Source organism: Porites lutea, chromosome 4 (assembly GCF_958299795.1).
Source record: "Porites lutea chromosome 4, jaPorLute2.1, whole genome shotgun sequence".
Classification (NCBI taxonomy): domain Eukaryota; kingdom Metazoa; phylum Cnidaria; class Anthozoa; order Scleractinia; family Poritidae; genus Porites; species Porites lutea.
In genome coordinates this window covers 7,465,568-7,480,371 of record NC_133204.1, presented here as the reverse complement: position 1 = coordinate 7,480,371, position 14,804 = coordinate 7,465,568, and the positions used below count along the sequence as shown (strand labels likewise).

General features: G+C 39.5%; 1 protein-coding gene across 2 annotated transcripts; it reads left to right on the top strand.

Moving 5' to 3' along the window:
• The first annotated feature begins 3,400 nt into the window (after positions 1-3,400).
• LOC140935564 (uncharacterized) lies at positions 3,401-7,505 on the top strand. Of its 2 annotated transcripts, none has more exons than XM_073385126.1 (2): positions 3,401-5,527; positions 6,539-7,505. In XM_073385126.1, exon 1 carries the CDS (start codon positions 3,420-3,422, stop codon positions 5,493-5,495), a length of 2,076 nt encoding a protein of 691 aa, XP_073241227.1. In that variant the 5' UTR covers positions 3,401-3,419; the 3' UTR covers positions 5,496-5,527; positions 6,539-7,505. The 2 variants fall into 2 exon arrangements, with proteins under 2 accessions (XP_073241227.1, XP_073241228.1); XM_073385127.1 differs by having other exon boundaries at positions 3,439-5,527; positions 6,208-7,501.
• Positions 7,506-14,804: the final 7,299 nt, after the last annotated feature.

Genomic DNA, 14,804 nt, shown 5'->3' with positions numbered 1-14,804 from the left:
GTCAAGCTGGGATATATGCCCAGAAGTTGTCTGTAGAAAATTTTTGTGCTTTCGTCGCCTTTGACACATTGCGTGTACAGCAATGTGAGAGCTCTTGTTTTTTCTTAGCCTGCGTAGCAAGCGTTTCCGCGCGAGTTCGTCGAGAACGTTGGGACGAGAGCAAAAAAAAAAAGGAATGACGGAGGAGGGGGAGGGGAGAGAAGGAAACGCTTGCCCGCAAACCCCATTCCCCCATCCCTCTCCCCTCCCCCTCCCCATCCTCCTCCCCATTCCATCTTTTTTTGCTCCCGTTCCAACTTTCGCGCTATATCTCGACTGGAAACGCTTGCTACGCAGGCTAATTTTTTCTTGATTTTCATAGGCAATGGATACAAATGACTCATTAATATTTGACGAAATTTGGCAGAAATCCTGCTCATATCGCACTTCAAACAAAAAAAGTTTCAAAATAAATCTTGAACAAAGGAGTTTTGTGACACCAGGGGCGTAGCCAGCTTGTAGGCCTGTTCCCTAAAGATACCATCCAAGGGCAACCTCGTCCCAGGGCTTTTCCCCTAAAAAATGAGTGGGGCGGGAAAAGTCTTTTCCCTCCCCACCCATATCTTAAGGGAAAAGCCCTGGGGACGAGGTTGGTCTAAGGGGACCTGCCAGGTAATACGCTACACCGGAATTTTTCTTTTACAAATCCCGATCTTAAGATACTTCAGTAACAGCTCCTTCTATCGTATTTTAGTTACACCAACAAAGTTTTTCCCCCAAAAAAACGAACTTTTGTCTCTACTGCGTTGATCATGAACCAATCTAAGCTTTTCCATATGATAGCTGACGTCATAAAGCACGGCACATGACGTCATTTGCACAAAAATACCCGTTGATTCCTATCGCCATTAAAGTTTGAGATGACACAAAACGCGCCACGTTTTTTCGCGGCCAAAAAGATGTTGTTGGTATTGTAACATTTGACCTGATTGGTTTACTTCCCACCAATCACATTATTGTTTATATTACAATGGCATACAGAAGTTTATGAGAAAACGTTAGGTGTCAACACAAAAATAGCTCAAACAACGTAAAATATTTGAAATTTCATTGTCAGAGAGTCGAGTCTATAACAAATGGCAAACTTCGGCGATTATCCGGGAGATTTCAGACTCTAATCTGGAGACCGGGAGATACGGTCCAAAATTTGGAGTCTCCCGGATTATCCGAGAAGGTTGACTGCATAGTGTAACTGCAGAATGGACTATTATTTTGTATTTCCTTTTTTCACTGTTCAACTCAGTTTTAACTATCATAGACTTAGTTGTCTTTTATGTATTGTATTTTAATCGGTAACGTATAGAAATGGTAATTCTGAATAAACTTGTTGTTGTTTTTGTTGATTTGGGGGGATGGAGGTTTGCTGTTCCATTTTATTCTGTCCAAGATTGTAGATCTTCGAACGCCTTTTAGCGCTAACCCGAGGTTAAATGTTGATACGGGTTTCTTTTTCTTTTGTTCAAAAGCATTTTCCGGGAAAATTTTCTCAATTATTTTTAGAGCATGCCATTAACGAATTATATATGCAAAAAGAATTAAACTGATATATCTGAATTCAAATTTCGCACTAACAACCTTGGGTTATCTTAACCCAGCTTTGAACAACCCTTACCTGCTGGTCGGAGTGGTCGCAAGTACGAAAATAGATCAAAATACAAAAATAAAATACAAACAGCGGTGATAAACATTGTGAGCTATCACCGCTGTTTGTGTTATATTTTTGATCAAACTACGATGGCCAAATTTCTCTCACCCTCCCCTCCCCTGCCTCTGAACAACGGAAGGCGTTGGCCTCGATTTCGTGCTACAAGTGGGTATGGCGTGCGGATTCCTCTGATGTATCCGGTTGGTATCCGATGTTTTAGAGTGTTTCAGATTTTTAGAGACTGAAGATATCCGTGAAGCAACGCATAATTAAGGTATGTTGAAGTGCTTTATTAGTATGAGCTACGTTGAATAAATTTGTCCTTATTTAAACAGATTCTTTCAACGTGCAGACGTAGGTTTGTGTGTCGGTATGCGAAGGAAATCAGCGAGAAAGTCTTTTCCCAAGAAATTTGTTTCCTTTGCGAAATTCACCTTTATACAGAAATTACGCTGTCGTGGGATCGTGTATGTTTTTATCTTGTATTAGTCGTTACTGAGATGTCAGAAGGAGCAAAATCAGTGTGCAGTTGTGTGTTTATTATGAGGATCGGAGCACTTGAAATATTATACACGCTACGCTTTGTTTTACTTGAAGTAACGTAGTGAGTGTAACTTGCTATTCTAACCAACATTCTGTATTCGTGGTGACGTAAAAATATATACTCGTACATACACCTAAGCTAAGCTGAGTTCATCAAACTCGAAGCGAAGAGTAGGCCGAGCAAAATAGCGACGATTTATAAATATTGTGTTAAAACATCACGCTTTCATTTGATCCGCTGTTTGATTCATGACACACTTCTGCTTGTTGTCATCGTGCCTTTGACGGTACTGGTATATCCTCTTGGTATCCTTTTGTGCAGTCTTTACACAGTGTTCTGGCCATCCTTCTTGGACAACTGCCATTGTTTTCACAAGTGGATTGAGTTTGTAGCTTTGTTGATCTGAATATGGTAATGTCTTACACTTGGTTTATACTTCTGCCGAGTGATTTTGAACAAACCTCGAAGACAAACTAAAGTCAAACTCCGTTAATACGGACACTGAGGGTCCATAGACAGTGTGTGTATTAACAGGGTGTCCATATAAAAAGGGTTGAATGTAGAGAAAATGTAAGGGCTTTCTTTCCTAAGGGACAAAGCAAACTGTCCGTAATAACAAGGTGTCCATCTTTAGTGGGTGTCCATAAAGCAGTGTTTGACTGTACATTGAAATTACTATGGAGTGGCCATATTTCACCCTCATGTGAAGCCAAAGTGGTCGCGTAGTAATGCGCATATCAGCTGCCAGCACGGAGGAGAGTGTGACCCTAGGGACATATGCAGGTATAGCATGGGATTTGTTGACATTTGCTGCCAATTTTCAGCCCAGGTTAGAGGGGACTGGATCGCTTTTGCACTTTTGTAACAGGTTTCTTGAGGAAGACCCATTAGATTTGTAATGCACCAGTGGAGAAGGAAAAATGGTTCAATGAACCTTATGACTATAATATTGTTTCTTCCCATTCCGTGACTCGCAATTAGTAAGGTGAACTTCATCATGTTCAGTATACAGGAGCAAATTATTTGCGTATTATTTATTAACCCTTAATTTTACCACACTTTAAAAGAGGTGATTTTAATAAAACTTGAAAAATTAATTCATTAAAATTTTGAAGTCCTTTAAAATATTGCACTTTGTGACTTGAGGCTTTGTTTGATATTTGGTTATGCACTGATATTATGTCTTGACTTATGAATATTCTTTTATCAGGTGTCAAAAGAAACCGCACAAATTGTAGTCAATCTATGGAAAAACTGTCACAGCCATCAACAAGCAATGCCAACCATGTGATAATACAGGTAGTTGGTCAGTTACAGAATGGCGATGCATTACCAACTCCGAGTCCAGTTCATCAGAATAAAAGCCGCTCAGGTTCAGTACACTACTACCAGTGTGGACAGTGTGAAAAGGCTTTCCTTTATAAGTCAAAACTGCTTCTTCATCAGGTAACACACAGTGGTGAACGACCTTACAAGTGTCCAAATTGTGAGAAGACTTACAAGAGAGAGTCTGAGCTTGTGGTACACCAAAGGGTTCATACAGGAGAGCGGCCTTTTAGGTGTTTGAAATGTGACAAGGCATTCAAAACCAAATCTGAGCTTGTGGTACATGACAGGTTCCACACAGGTGAAAGGCCTTACAAGTGTGTTACCCACTGTGATAGGTCTTTTAGGACTGCATCAGAGCTTGGTTTACACAAGAAAATAACCTCAGGTGACAGGCCGTACAAGTGTAGCAAGTGTGACCGGAGCTACTTTCGACAGGCTGATCTTACAAATCATGAAAAAAGTCACTGTGCAGAGAAACCTCATAAGTGCAAACATTGTGGAAAAAATTTCAGGACACAATCTGAAGTCAAAAAGCATGAGAAGAGTCACAGGGCTGCAAAGACTGTTGAATGTGAGGTTTGTGAAAAAGCGTTCAAATCAAAAGATCATCTTGAAGTCCACGAACAAAGCCATGTCAGTCAGAATTCCTTTTCCTGTCCCATTTGTTCACTGTCATTTAGCAGCAGGGATGAGTTGTCAGCTCATAATGAAAGCCATACTGGAAAAAAGCTTTACAAGTGTTCTCAGTGTGATAAGTCCTTTGCCTTCAAGTCCAAGCTTTTTCAACATTGGGTCATTCACACTGGCGAAAGACCATACAAATGCAATCAGTGCAACAAGTCTTATGGAAGGAAATCAGAACTTGTAGTACATCAAAGAATACATACCGGTGAAAAGCCTTTCAAATGCACCAGTTGTAATAAGTGCTTCAAAACAACATCAGAACTTGTTGTTCATTGCAGAACTCATACAGGGGAAAAGCCATACAAGTGCAGTTTTTGTGCAAAACAATTCAAGACTGCATCAGAACTAGGTGTCCACAAAAGAAGCCACATTGGGGACAAACCATTTTCATGTACTAGATGTGACTTGTCATTCAAGCAAATGTCTGATCTCACTATCCATAAGAAATTTCATTTAATTGACTTGCCTTTCAAATGCCATCTTTGTATAATGGCTTTTGGAAGTGCATCAGAACTTGCTACTCACCAACAATTACATAGTTCTATTCTGAACAATGGTATTAATCATGATAGAGATGTCTCTCAAACTACAGAACAAGCTTCTCAAGCCAGTGACCAACCTCACCAAGAACTTACTGATGACCAACCAGCGAGGGTGGCTACAGGGCTGAAGATGGCGCAGTTGTCATTAGCAAAAGATCACAATGCGCATACTGCAAATGACAAACCTGTCAATGGAAAACTGCCCAATGGGGAGGCAGAACTTGACATTGAAAAATTAATGAAAATTGTCAACAAACCTTTCAAGTGCAGTGAGTGTGGCAAGGCATTTGTCTCCACTACCGAGTTGGCAGGGCATGTAAGAATGCACACCGGTGAAAGACCATTCAAGTGTTCTCTATGCGACAACTGTTACAGAACACAGTCAACACTTTCAGTCCACATGAAAAGTCATGAGAAGGAAAAATGTTTCCCTTGTTCTTATTGTAAAGTGACATGCCCCACCCTTTCAAAGCTTTATGATCATTTCCTGATTCATCAGCCAGTGAGTATTGCTGGAAGCCGGCAACCTAGTGCAATAGGTCCACAAAAACGAAAGAGTACTACTGATAATGAGCCACTAAAGTGCTGGGTTTGTGATAAAGAATTTGCTGACCAGGGATCGTTAGAACTTCACATCAGTTTACACAAAGATAGAAGCAGCACCCTTGAACTGTGTGTCAAGAGGCTAAAAGGCTCTATTACCAAAGAGTAGAGCATGGACCAGTGTTAGTGTTTGGTTACAAGGTATTTGATATTTTACTCCTGTGGAGTTTTACAAGAACTATTAATTAACAATTATTCCTCGATTCCAAGTGGGCTCTGAGTCAATAGCCCATAAGGCCGAAGGCCGAATGGGTTATTGACTCAGTAAAATCCGACAAGTTGGTCAAAAATATCGAGACAAAACAACTCTAGCTAGTCAAAGCTAGACTTTAATCCTCGATCTTTTGCTGCCAAAAAGCTGGCGCTTTTCGCTACTAGTCGGTTATAACATATAGCCTAGTAGTAGCTCAACCAATCAGAGCGCAGCATTGATAAAAGACCACTAGTTGGAATTTACTAATTATGTATATCTCTGAATTCAGAGTGGAAGAGTCCAACTTTGATTGTCATTTGATTGTTTCTAAAATTTATATATTTTAATAATAACACTTTTTCTGCAACACTAGAATGTTTCTTTGAATTATAGCAAGAATGTCATACTGACATACAGTTCCATATGTTGTAGTTCAGTTTGTCCTTGGTTCTAATAATTTTTTTTAAAATTTGCTTTTTTAAACAAAACATTTGTATGGTAATGTCTGAGAATAGGTTTATCCTTTGAACCAAGAATGAATTGAACCTCATCATAATATTTATCAGATGCATGGAATATGGCCTAAGCAACTCTTCATGTTATTTGTCTTTTCCCTTTCATTTCATAGGCAAACACAAGGCACTCTGAAAGGAGAATTTAGACGTTTATCAGAAAACAACTAGAGTTTTTCAACACATACTCCTTCTTCATCTGTTAGTTATGATGAAAGTAATATTATTTTCTTGATATTTTGTAACACGTGCACCTCAGCTTTATCTTAAACATATTCCTGCTCTCGGAAATATGTGATTTTGATTGGAGAAAAACTAGAAAAGATGGAAGTTTTATGGTGAATTCTACCAATTATGCATTATTAAATATTTCTCACTTAGCAACTGACAAATTATTCTTGAAATTGGTAAGACATGAATGAGTTAAGTGCTTTTTTGTTTCCATAGTTGTTACAGATGTCATGGCAATTTAAGAGATGTTTGTGGTTAATTTTGTTGTGAATTTATGCTACTCAATACAATGATGCATTGGTACAAAAAGTCATGTTATGTGAATTTTCTTTCAAAAGATTTTTACCAGCAGTTGTTGTATATGGCCAATCTAGATTAGAATTCTGTTGTTGTATAATTTGCTTGTTTGTAAATAGGATTTTACAGCATGATAATAATATTATAAAAAAAGATAGGATGCTTTTGTGAAATTAAAAATTGTCACGTGTGACAATAACAACATTTTAATATTAGGTAATTACGTGCTAGAATCATCCTTTATCTTATTAAAATTTTAGGTTGTTGCATTGTGGATAATATTGGGAATTATGACAATCAAGAGTTCTGAGGCAAAATATAATCATTGTAGACTTGGTTGTTTGATTCCCCAAACAATGTTAGGAAAATTACAAACCATAATAATTATGGTTTATTAAGGAATGAGCCTGTTAGGTTATGCACCTTGTAATGGAATTTTGCCAGGTAACAAAATATTCTCTATTTTTACATCATTCTAATATTTTGAGCTTAGGTAGAGCTAGGAATTAATTTTTATATTTGGTGGATTTTTGAGCCTCAAAATGTTGTTACTTAGATTTTATGAAATTAAATGTAATAAAATGGGGTTGACTAGTCTCTGCAGCTGCTCAGAGTGGAGTCACGCAATACCCTCCATCCCCACGCGTGGAACATTAAGAGCATTGCGTGACTTAGGTCCAAGCAGCTTTGATGGAGACTAGGGGTTGGCAGCCCTAGTTGGCTTTTACCTCATGTGTTGGAGAGGGTAGCGATAAGGTGGCCTCCCACACAGATGTTCTTTTGGATCATCACGCCGTCCTCCCCATCGTGGGGAAGGAATGCGTGACAAAGCCCTAAGAACGTCTTTGTGGGAGGTTAGCTATGATGTGGAGGGGGAACACAGTATACTAATGTTCAGCCAAACATGTACTGCATTCCTTGTGGAAATTTTTTTTTTTATGTTGACACTGGTAAAAGAAACAATGTTCTCCTCAGAACTTTAGCCTGAGTGTTGTTCTTAGGATCAACCTGTGATCAGGCGGTCCTTCTTCCCTTTTCTTTGCCCGGTGTCACTCTTCCCTGAAAAGAAAGAATGCCTAATCACAGGTTAGATAAGGATGTGCTTTGTTTTCCATTTTCAGCCTCAATGTTCTTATAAAAAAAAGGATTTTTATAATGGTGATAGTATATTAGTATCATTTTTACTTTCATGATATGCTCTACTTTTAATCAGTTACAGCTTTTGTAATAATTATCTATTTTTATTAGCTCGAGCATTTTGTAAAAGCCACTGCAGCATGAGACAATAAAATATTTTGGTTATGTAGTAGGGAAATATTTTCTTCTTGGCTATTTGCTAGCTTTAAGCTAAAGGGATGTATCCTAGCGGTGTGGCCATATCAGGGCCCGACCTTGGGGGCCTCTTCGTTTTACCATCCTCCACTCACCTCCTCAGGGGACAGAGTACCACCGGCCACCCCCTCCTCCCTGGGAGACAGAGTACCACCGGCCACCCCCTCCTCCCCGGGAGACAGAGTACCACCCGCCACCCCCTTCTCCCCGGGAGACAGAGTACCACCCGCCACCCCCTCCTCCCCAGGAGACAGAGTACTAGCCACCACCTACTTCCTCCCCAGGAGACAGAGTACCACCGGCCACCCCCTCCTCCCCAGGCCAGGAAGCTACCGCTTGCCAAGCAGGCTATTAAACCCAAAGAATGCAGTGTTTGTGTGCATAAGCGCTGAGTATCCGATGATGGTGATGTATGGTTAGCAAAGCGAGCCGCGGGAACGCGCGAGCGAGCGGCCGTCCCCTGCACTCGCGTCTCCTGTCGCGTTCTGCTCTCACGTGACTTCTCGCGACTACCCCAAATGGAGAGCTTTCTCGCAGGCTAAAATTGATTGTTGAAAAGCTTGTTGTATGGGGTTGAACACACGCATTTTTTAATGTCACAGTGATCCGTATTCCAACGCCACAGAAAGTGGCAGTAATTTCCCTTTTTACAAATTTTGGCCAAAGTTTTACTTTGAAGATCTTTTCTTGGGTTTGTTCGCAAATGCCAATTCTCATGACTCAGTAGGAGCACGTGAGTTTGTATTGAAACAGTTAGTTTCTTTTTCTTTTACTGCATGATACACTACCCAAAACTTAACTTGCATTTAAAGTCGCCTACGGATTCTTTTGGAATTCAGATGCTCAATGACGGCCACAAACGGAAACTTTCGAAAACGCGGTTTCAAGTTTTACTACTACACATTCGATGTGACACGTTCCTGATAACTCACTATGAAATCGACAAAACTTAAAGTCACTTGTTCAATTTGCTTTAAAATTTAGCTCATCCCGGTGCCATCGAGTAAGAACGTGCCGTCGCGGTCGGAATTTACACTTAATCATATACGTAGTAATAGGTGCGGTTACACGGGACGCTTTTACCGTGGTAACTGACCCTTTTACCGCGTGAAATTGTGTTAGTGTGCGTGAAAGGGAATATTTTAGTATCCCTCCCCTGCGTGATGGAGAACGAGTCATTAGTTCAAATAGTGGCAAGGCAAATGTACTCAACAGCTACTTCAAGTCAGTGTTTACTGCTGAAGTTACTTTAACAATCCCAAGTAAAGATTCCAGTCCCTTTCCTGACATTGCTGATAATTTTTCTTTACTGTTACTGTACGAAAGCCGAGGAGGGTCTTCCGACTTCCGACTTCTGACTTCCGACTTCCGACTTCCAACTTCCGACTTCCGACTTCCAACTTCCGATTTCCAACTTCCGACTTCCGACTTCCAACTTCTGACCTGCAACTTTCGTAGCAATGAACGGAGGTGATAGGCCTACACGACTTTTATCTTATGCTAAAGATGCTGTTTGTTCCACTAACTTTTTTTTCCTCCTGCTGGGTAGATTATGCTCTGGAAGGTTCTGGTTAAGCCGCCTGTTTCACATTGAGAAGTCATGGCAGATTCGAGCAGATGGCACACATATCGATCTGCTTTGGTTTTTGTGTCTGGTCGGCAGGATTTGCCCTCTGATGCATGAGCATATTCTTTGACCTCTTTTAAAGAGAAAAGCTTTTTATTACGGCCGAGTAAGGGCTCTAATTTTCTCCAAAGTAGCTTCTGGATCTGAAAAACTATGTAATTGTTTTTAGTCCGTGAATCTGCAATGCTGGGGGTCATTTACATGAGTAAGGCTTTTGACTCTCTATGTCACAATTTAGTCATCAAGAACGCTCAAAGCATATGGGTTCACTAATCAATCACTGGATCTAATCCGATCGTTTCTGAATGACAGATACAGTCGTGTAAAACTAGGCAATATTAGAAGTGAATGGTCTAAAATGTCACGTGGTTGTCCTCAGGGATCTTCATTTGGTCCATTATTATGGAACTTATTCCAGAATGACATGACCATGTTGGTTAAAGACACAAACCTTTTCATGTATGCTGACGACCATCAGTTATATGTAACAGGGTCGGACTACAACATCGCATATTCCAGGCTACAATATCATGGAAAGTTAGCCTTGTCATGGTACAGGGATAACTTTCTACTTGCCAACACAGAGAAGTTTTAATGTCTTACTATCAATCCAAGAAACATTGACTCAGATAAACAGATTGAGGCCCTGCAGACTGAAGATCAGATCATTGTCAACACTTCGCAAATTAAATTACTTGGAGTTGAAACAGATGACAAGCTTAATTTCACCAGCCATATCAGTAACATTTGCATAAAAGCCAGTCAAAAATTTAGTGTCTTATTGAGACTGCGAAATTTGATACCATGCAAAGCAAAACTGATAATCTTCAAATCGTCCATCCTGCCTCACTTAATATATTGCCATCTGGTTTGGCATAACTGTAGATCTTCTGACAGTAGAAAAATAGAGCGGATTCAAGAACGCGCACTTAGAGCAGTATTTAACTCCCATTCAGAATCATACACGAAAACCTTCTGTTTCGTGCAGAGCTACCTTCACTACTAAATCGAAGACAACAAGACATCGCTATATTAATGTACAAAGTAAAATATGGCCTCGCACCGAGTATTGTTAACGAACTATTTAAGCGGAAAAGCACTAGTTATTCACAAAGAAACAATGATTTTGATATTCCGACTTTTAACACTATTAACTATGGAAAGCATTCTCTTAGATATCAAGGACCTCATATATGTTCGAAACTAGATATTAAATTGAAAGGCTCCTCGAATATTGAATCTTTCAAAAAGAACATTAGGAAAAAAGACCTAACGTCACTCTTAAACAACAACAACAGCTGCTGTAACCTTTGCAATTCTTAGAGACTACCTTTTATATACCTATTGTCTTATTATACAATTTATACATGCTACATATTTTAATTGTATATACATTATTATTATTATTATTTCTTATTTGTAAATAATTTTTATTTTTGTGTCCCCAGTTAGTTGTGAAAACTAAATACATTGACACATTAATAAAGTTTTTACTTACTTACTTACTTACTTACTTACTTACTTACTTACTTACTTACTTACTTACTTACTTACTTACTTACTTACTTACTTACTTACTTACTTACTTGCTGTATCTTTCTGGGTCCCAGCTCGTTAGTTTTCTTTGCAGGATGTTAACTCATCACGGATAGTGATTTACAAATCCGAACTTATAAGAATGAAGTGCAGCTAAAAATGAAGCTGCATCAACTATGGAGAATGCATTGTGACTCAGTAGATTCCAGCTTAGTGTTTTTCTAAAGAAAATGTTAGTCTTTTGACTGGAACGCGTATTTCCTCCCTTGGTTATGGCTTTTCAATAAGCTTAACAGTGTTTGGACTGTTTTGTCATCAGCAGCCACTTTGTGATCCGGCAAGACCATGGTTTCGGTTCCCCAAGCGAACCTCATCAGTTGCCTGATTGGCTCTGTGCTTAGTTGCTTTTACAAGAGCAACTTAAGTTGTTCTCTTTTGTGTCTAGAACGGTACAGCCGTTCTTTCTACTGAGCCTTGACCTTGAGCATTAATACCCGCTTGGCGGATCGAGCGACAATCGAGCCCGACGGAGGAGTCAAGTTGGAAGTCGGAAGTTAGAAGTCGGAAGTTGGAAGTCGGAAGTTGGAAATAGGAAGTCGGAAGTCGGAAGACCCTCCTCGGCTTTCATAGTTACTGGAATTGAAAAACAGCTCTAGGAAAGTCCCAGAACCAGATCAAATTTCTCCTTGAATTCTTAAAAACTTTTGCTCATCAATGTGCTGCTATGTTACAAAATGAAGGATTTTTCAACAATCGTAAGACTCCTCATGCGTACCAGGAGATTGGAAGAGAGCAGTGGTCACTCCTATCTATAAAAAGGGTGACAAATCTCTTCCTAAAAATTACAGACCCATTTCGTTGACCTGCATTTCCTGAAAAGTTATGCAACTCATTGTTTTAAGCTCTATGTCAAAGTATTTCTCCAACAACGACATCATAATACCCCATCGGCATGGATTTCGCAGAGGCTCTTCTACCTTAACCCAACTGATAACCGTTCTAGATGATTGGTTCTCCTCTCTGGACAGGCGTACAAGAACTAATGTTCTTCTGTTAGATTTTGCAAAAGCTTTTGATAGTGTCCCTCATCAGGGGTTACTACACAAGCTTCACTACTATTGTATTGGAAATAAGACCCCGGAATGGATCAAGTCCTTCCTTCTTGGCCGCTCCCAACGTATCCATGTAAATGGTGCAAAATCAGATTGGGTTGATGTCACATCTGGTGTTCCCCAAGGCACGGTGCTTGGTCTCTTTCTGTTCGTCACTTATTTAAATGGCATTGCTTGCAACCAGAATTCCAAGATAAAGCTGTTTACTGATGATGCTGTAATGTATCGTGATATTCTGAGCTCTCAGGATGAAGTCATCTTGGATAAATGCAATGTTATGTCTATAACTAGATCTAAATCAGAACCGACCTTTAGGTGTAAGATGTTCCTGAGAAAAAAAAAACATCCCCCGACGTTTCAAAATGCAATCATTCATGCACGCTGCCGTACCTGTCCATTTTTAAAACAAGGCCAAGCCAGCTACACCTTCACCTCCACCAAAGAGAAACGACCGTATACATGACCCCTTAAACTGTAAATCCAAAAACCTTATTTATCTCAATGAATGCCAAAAATGCGGCAAACAGTACATTGGGGAGGCCAAGCGCCATCTCCACCAACTCTTTGGGGAGCATTGCCGCTCCATTCTTAGTCTGAGATCATGTCCTCTCCCTATTATCCCTTTATGTCTCTCACGGGAAGAGGGCGTCATTTTCCCCCCTCGAGCCAAAGAAGCAAAGAAGCAAAATAAATAAATAAATAAAATAACGCCTGATCTCAGGTTACTCCATTCTCAACTATGGCCATTTGCAAAATCCTACTCCTATCTCCGAACATTTAATCAAGCCGATCACTCTATCAACGACGTCCTTCTTATTCCCGTAGAACTAATCCGTAGCAACCGTGACTCTGTCAGAAAGGCACTCGAGGCACACCTCATTGACAAAGCTATGACTCTAGAACCTCATGGTATGAATAGACGTGATGAACTTAGTTAATGACATTTATCTTTTTAGTAGCCTATCATTTTCTGTTTGCTATGTATTCAAATCTCGCATACGTAACGTTCATCTTTTATCCGTCACGTATTCATTTTTCTTTTATAGCCCCCGTTGAAGGTTTGTGTTGCAAACAGAAATATCGGGCAAATATAATTCACCACTTTATTTTTGTTCTCTTTCATTATTTTTTCTATCACTCTTCCCGCCCTAAGGATCAGTTTACTATTTTAAGTTTAAAATTTGTTACTCAAGATTTTACTGATCCAGGTCTACTAAAGATCCGGCGGACCCTCACTGGTTTGTCGTTGTGGTTTTGCCTTCACAAGTGCCGCTGAGAAAAACCCCTAGGGAGACCCCTAGGGATAGTATCCTGCCATAAGTACCTGGGTATCTTTAAACAAAATGATTTGCAATATGGCTGCAATGGGATACACAAGTCAGAGAGGTCAAATCTAAAGCCTCAAAGATCCTAGGCTTATGACGTAGAAATTTATCTAGTTGTAGCAAATATGTTAAAGAACGTTAACAGGCCTATAATTCATAAGTAAGGTCTTGTGTTGAATATGCCTCACCCTGTTGGTCTCCGCTTTATTTTGAAAGCAGCACATAGTATCCATGGAATCAATTCAACGTGCTGTTGTTAGGTTTGTCTGCTCTCATTATTCTACAGTCGACTCCCGATAACTCGAACCCTCAAGGGAAATCGAAAAAAGTTAGAGTTATCGGGAGTTCGAGTTATCGGGAGCTCGAAGAAAATAGCTGAGGAGAGTAAGGTAAAAAACAGTTTTTACTGCACAGTGAACATTTTAATCACATTTAATGGTAGAAATGTCAAGTGAAAATGAAAAGATACTTCTAGATTATAAATCAGAACGTAACATAACAAAACATAGCCTAAATAGAGCGTTTTACTGTTTTGAGAAGTAAAGCTGCTTCACGTTAGCCTGTGACAATCAACATCAGCCTCAATTAGTAAACTATCTCCTATAGCTACAACACGTTAATAGGAAATCCAAAATTCAATGTTTCGGACGCCAGTACACGGCTTTTTTCCCGACTTTTTAAGGGCTCAAAACATGGTTCGAGTTATCGAGGGTAAAATTATACAGAAAATGACCTGAGGGGAAACGAAAATTGGTTCGAGTTAGCGGGAGTTCGAGTTATCGAGGGTTCGAGTTACCGAGGGTAAAATTACAGTAAATGTATGACGGATATCCAGGGGAAATCGATTTTGGTTCGAGTTAGCGAGGGTTCGAGTTATCGGGAGTCGACTGTATTTATTCTAGTGTATTAAGTATGACACACTCTTTGGGTTGGGATAATTTAGAATAATGTAGGAACTTAGATTATGGAGGTGAATCAAAATTTGGCATACATTAAGATCTGATCGTCCTTAACATTATATAGTATAAATATTGTGTCAATAAGTCACGAGATATGTCACGTGACCATTTTGTTAAAAAATCGTAAATATTTGACAAATTGGTGACGGGTTTAAGAAAAGAAATCGAGTAATAGCATTTTTCTTATTCATATTAAATATTTCTAACACTTCACGTTTGGAATGACCGTCCATTGCACTTCAATAAAAAAATTATAAGCCTGGGTAAACATTATTTTAAATGCCCACATTTAAT

Excerpts from the sequence above, each read along its gene's own strand:
- LOC140935564 (XM_073385126.1), top strand. The coding sequence starts at position 3,420 with ATGAATATTCTTTTATCAGGTGTCAAAAGAAACCGCACAAATTGTAGT.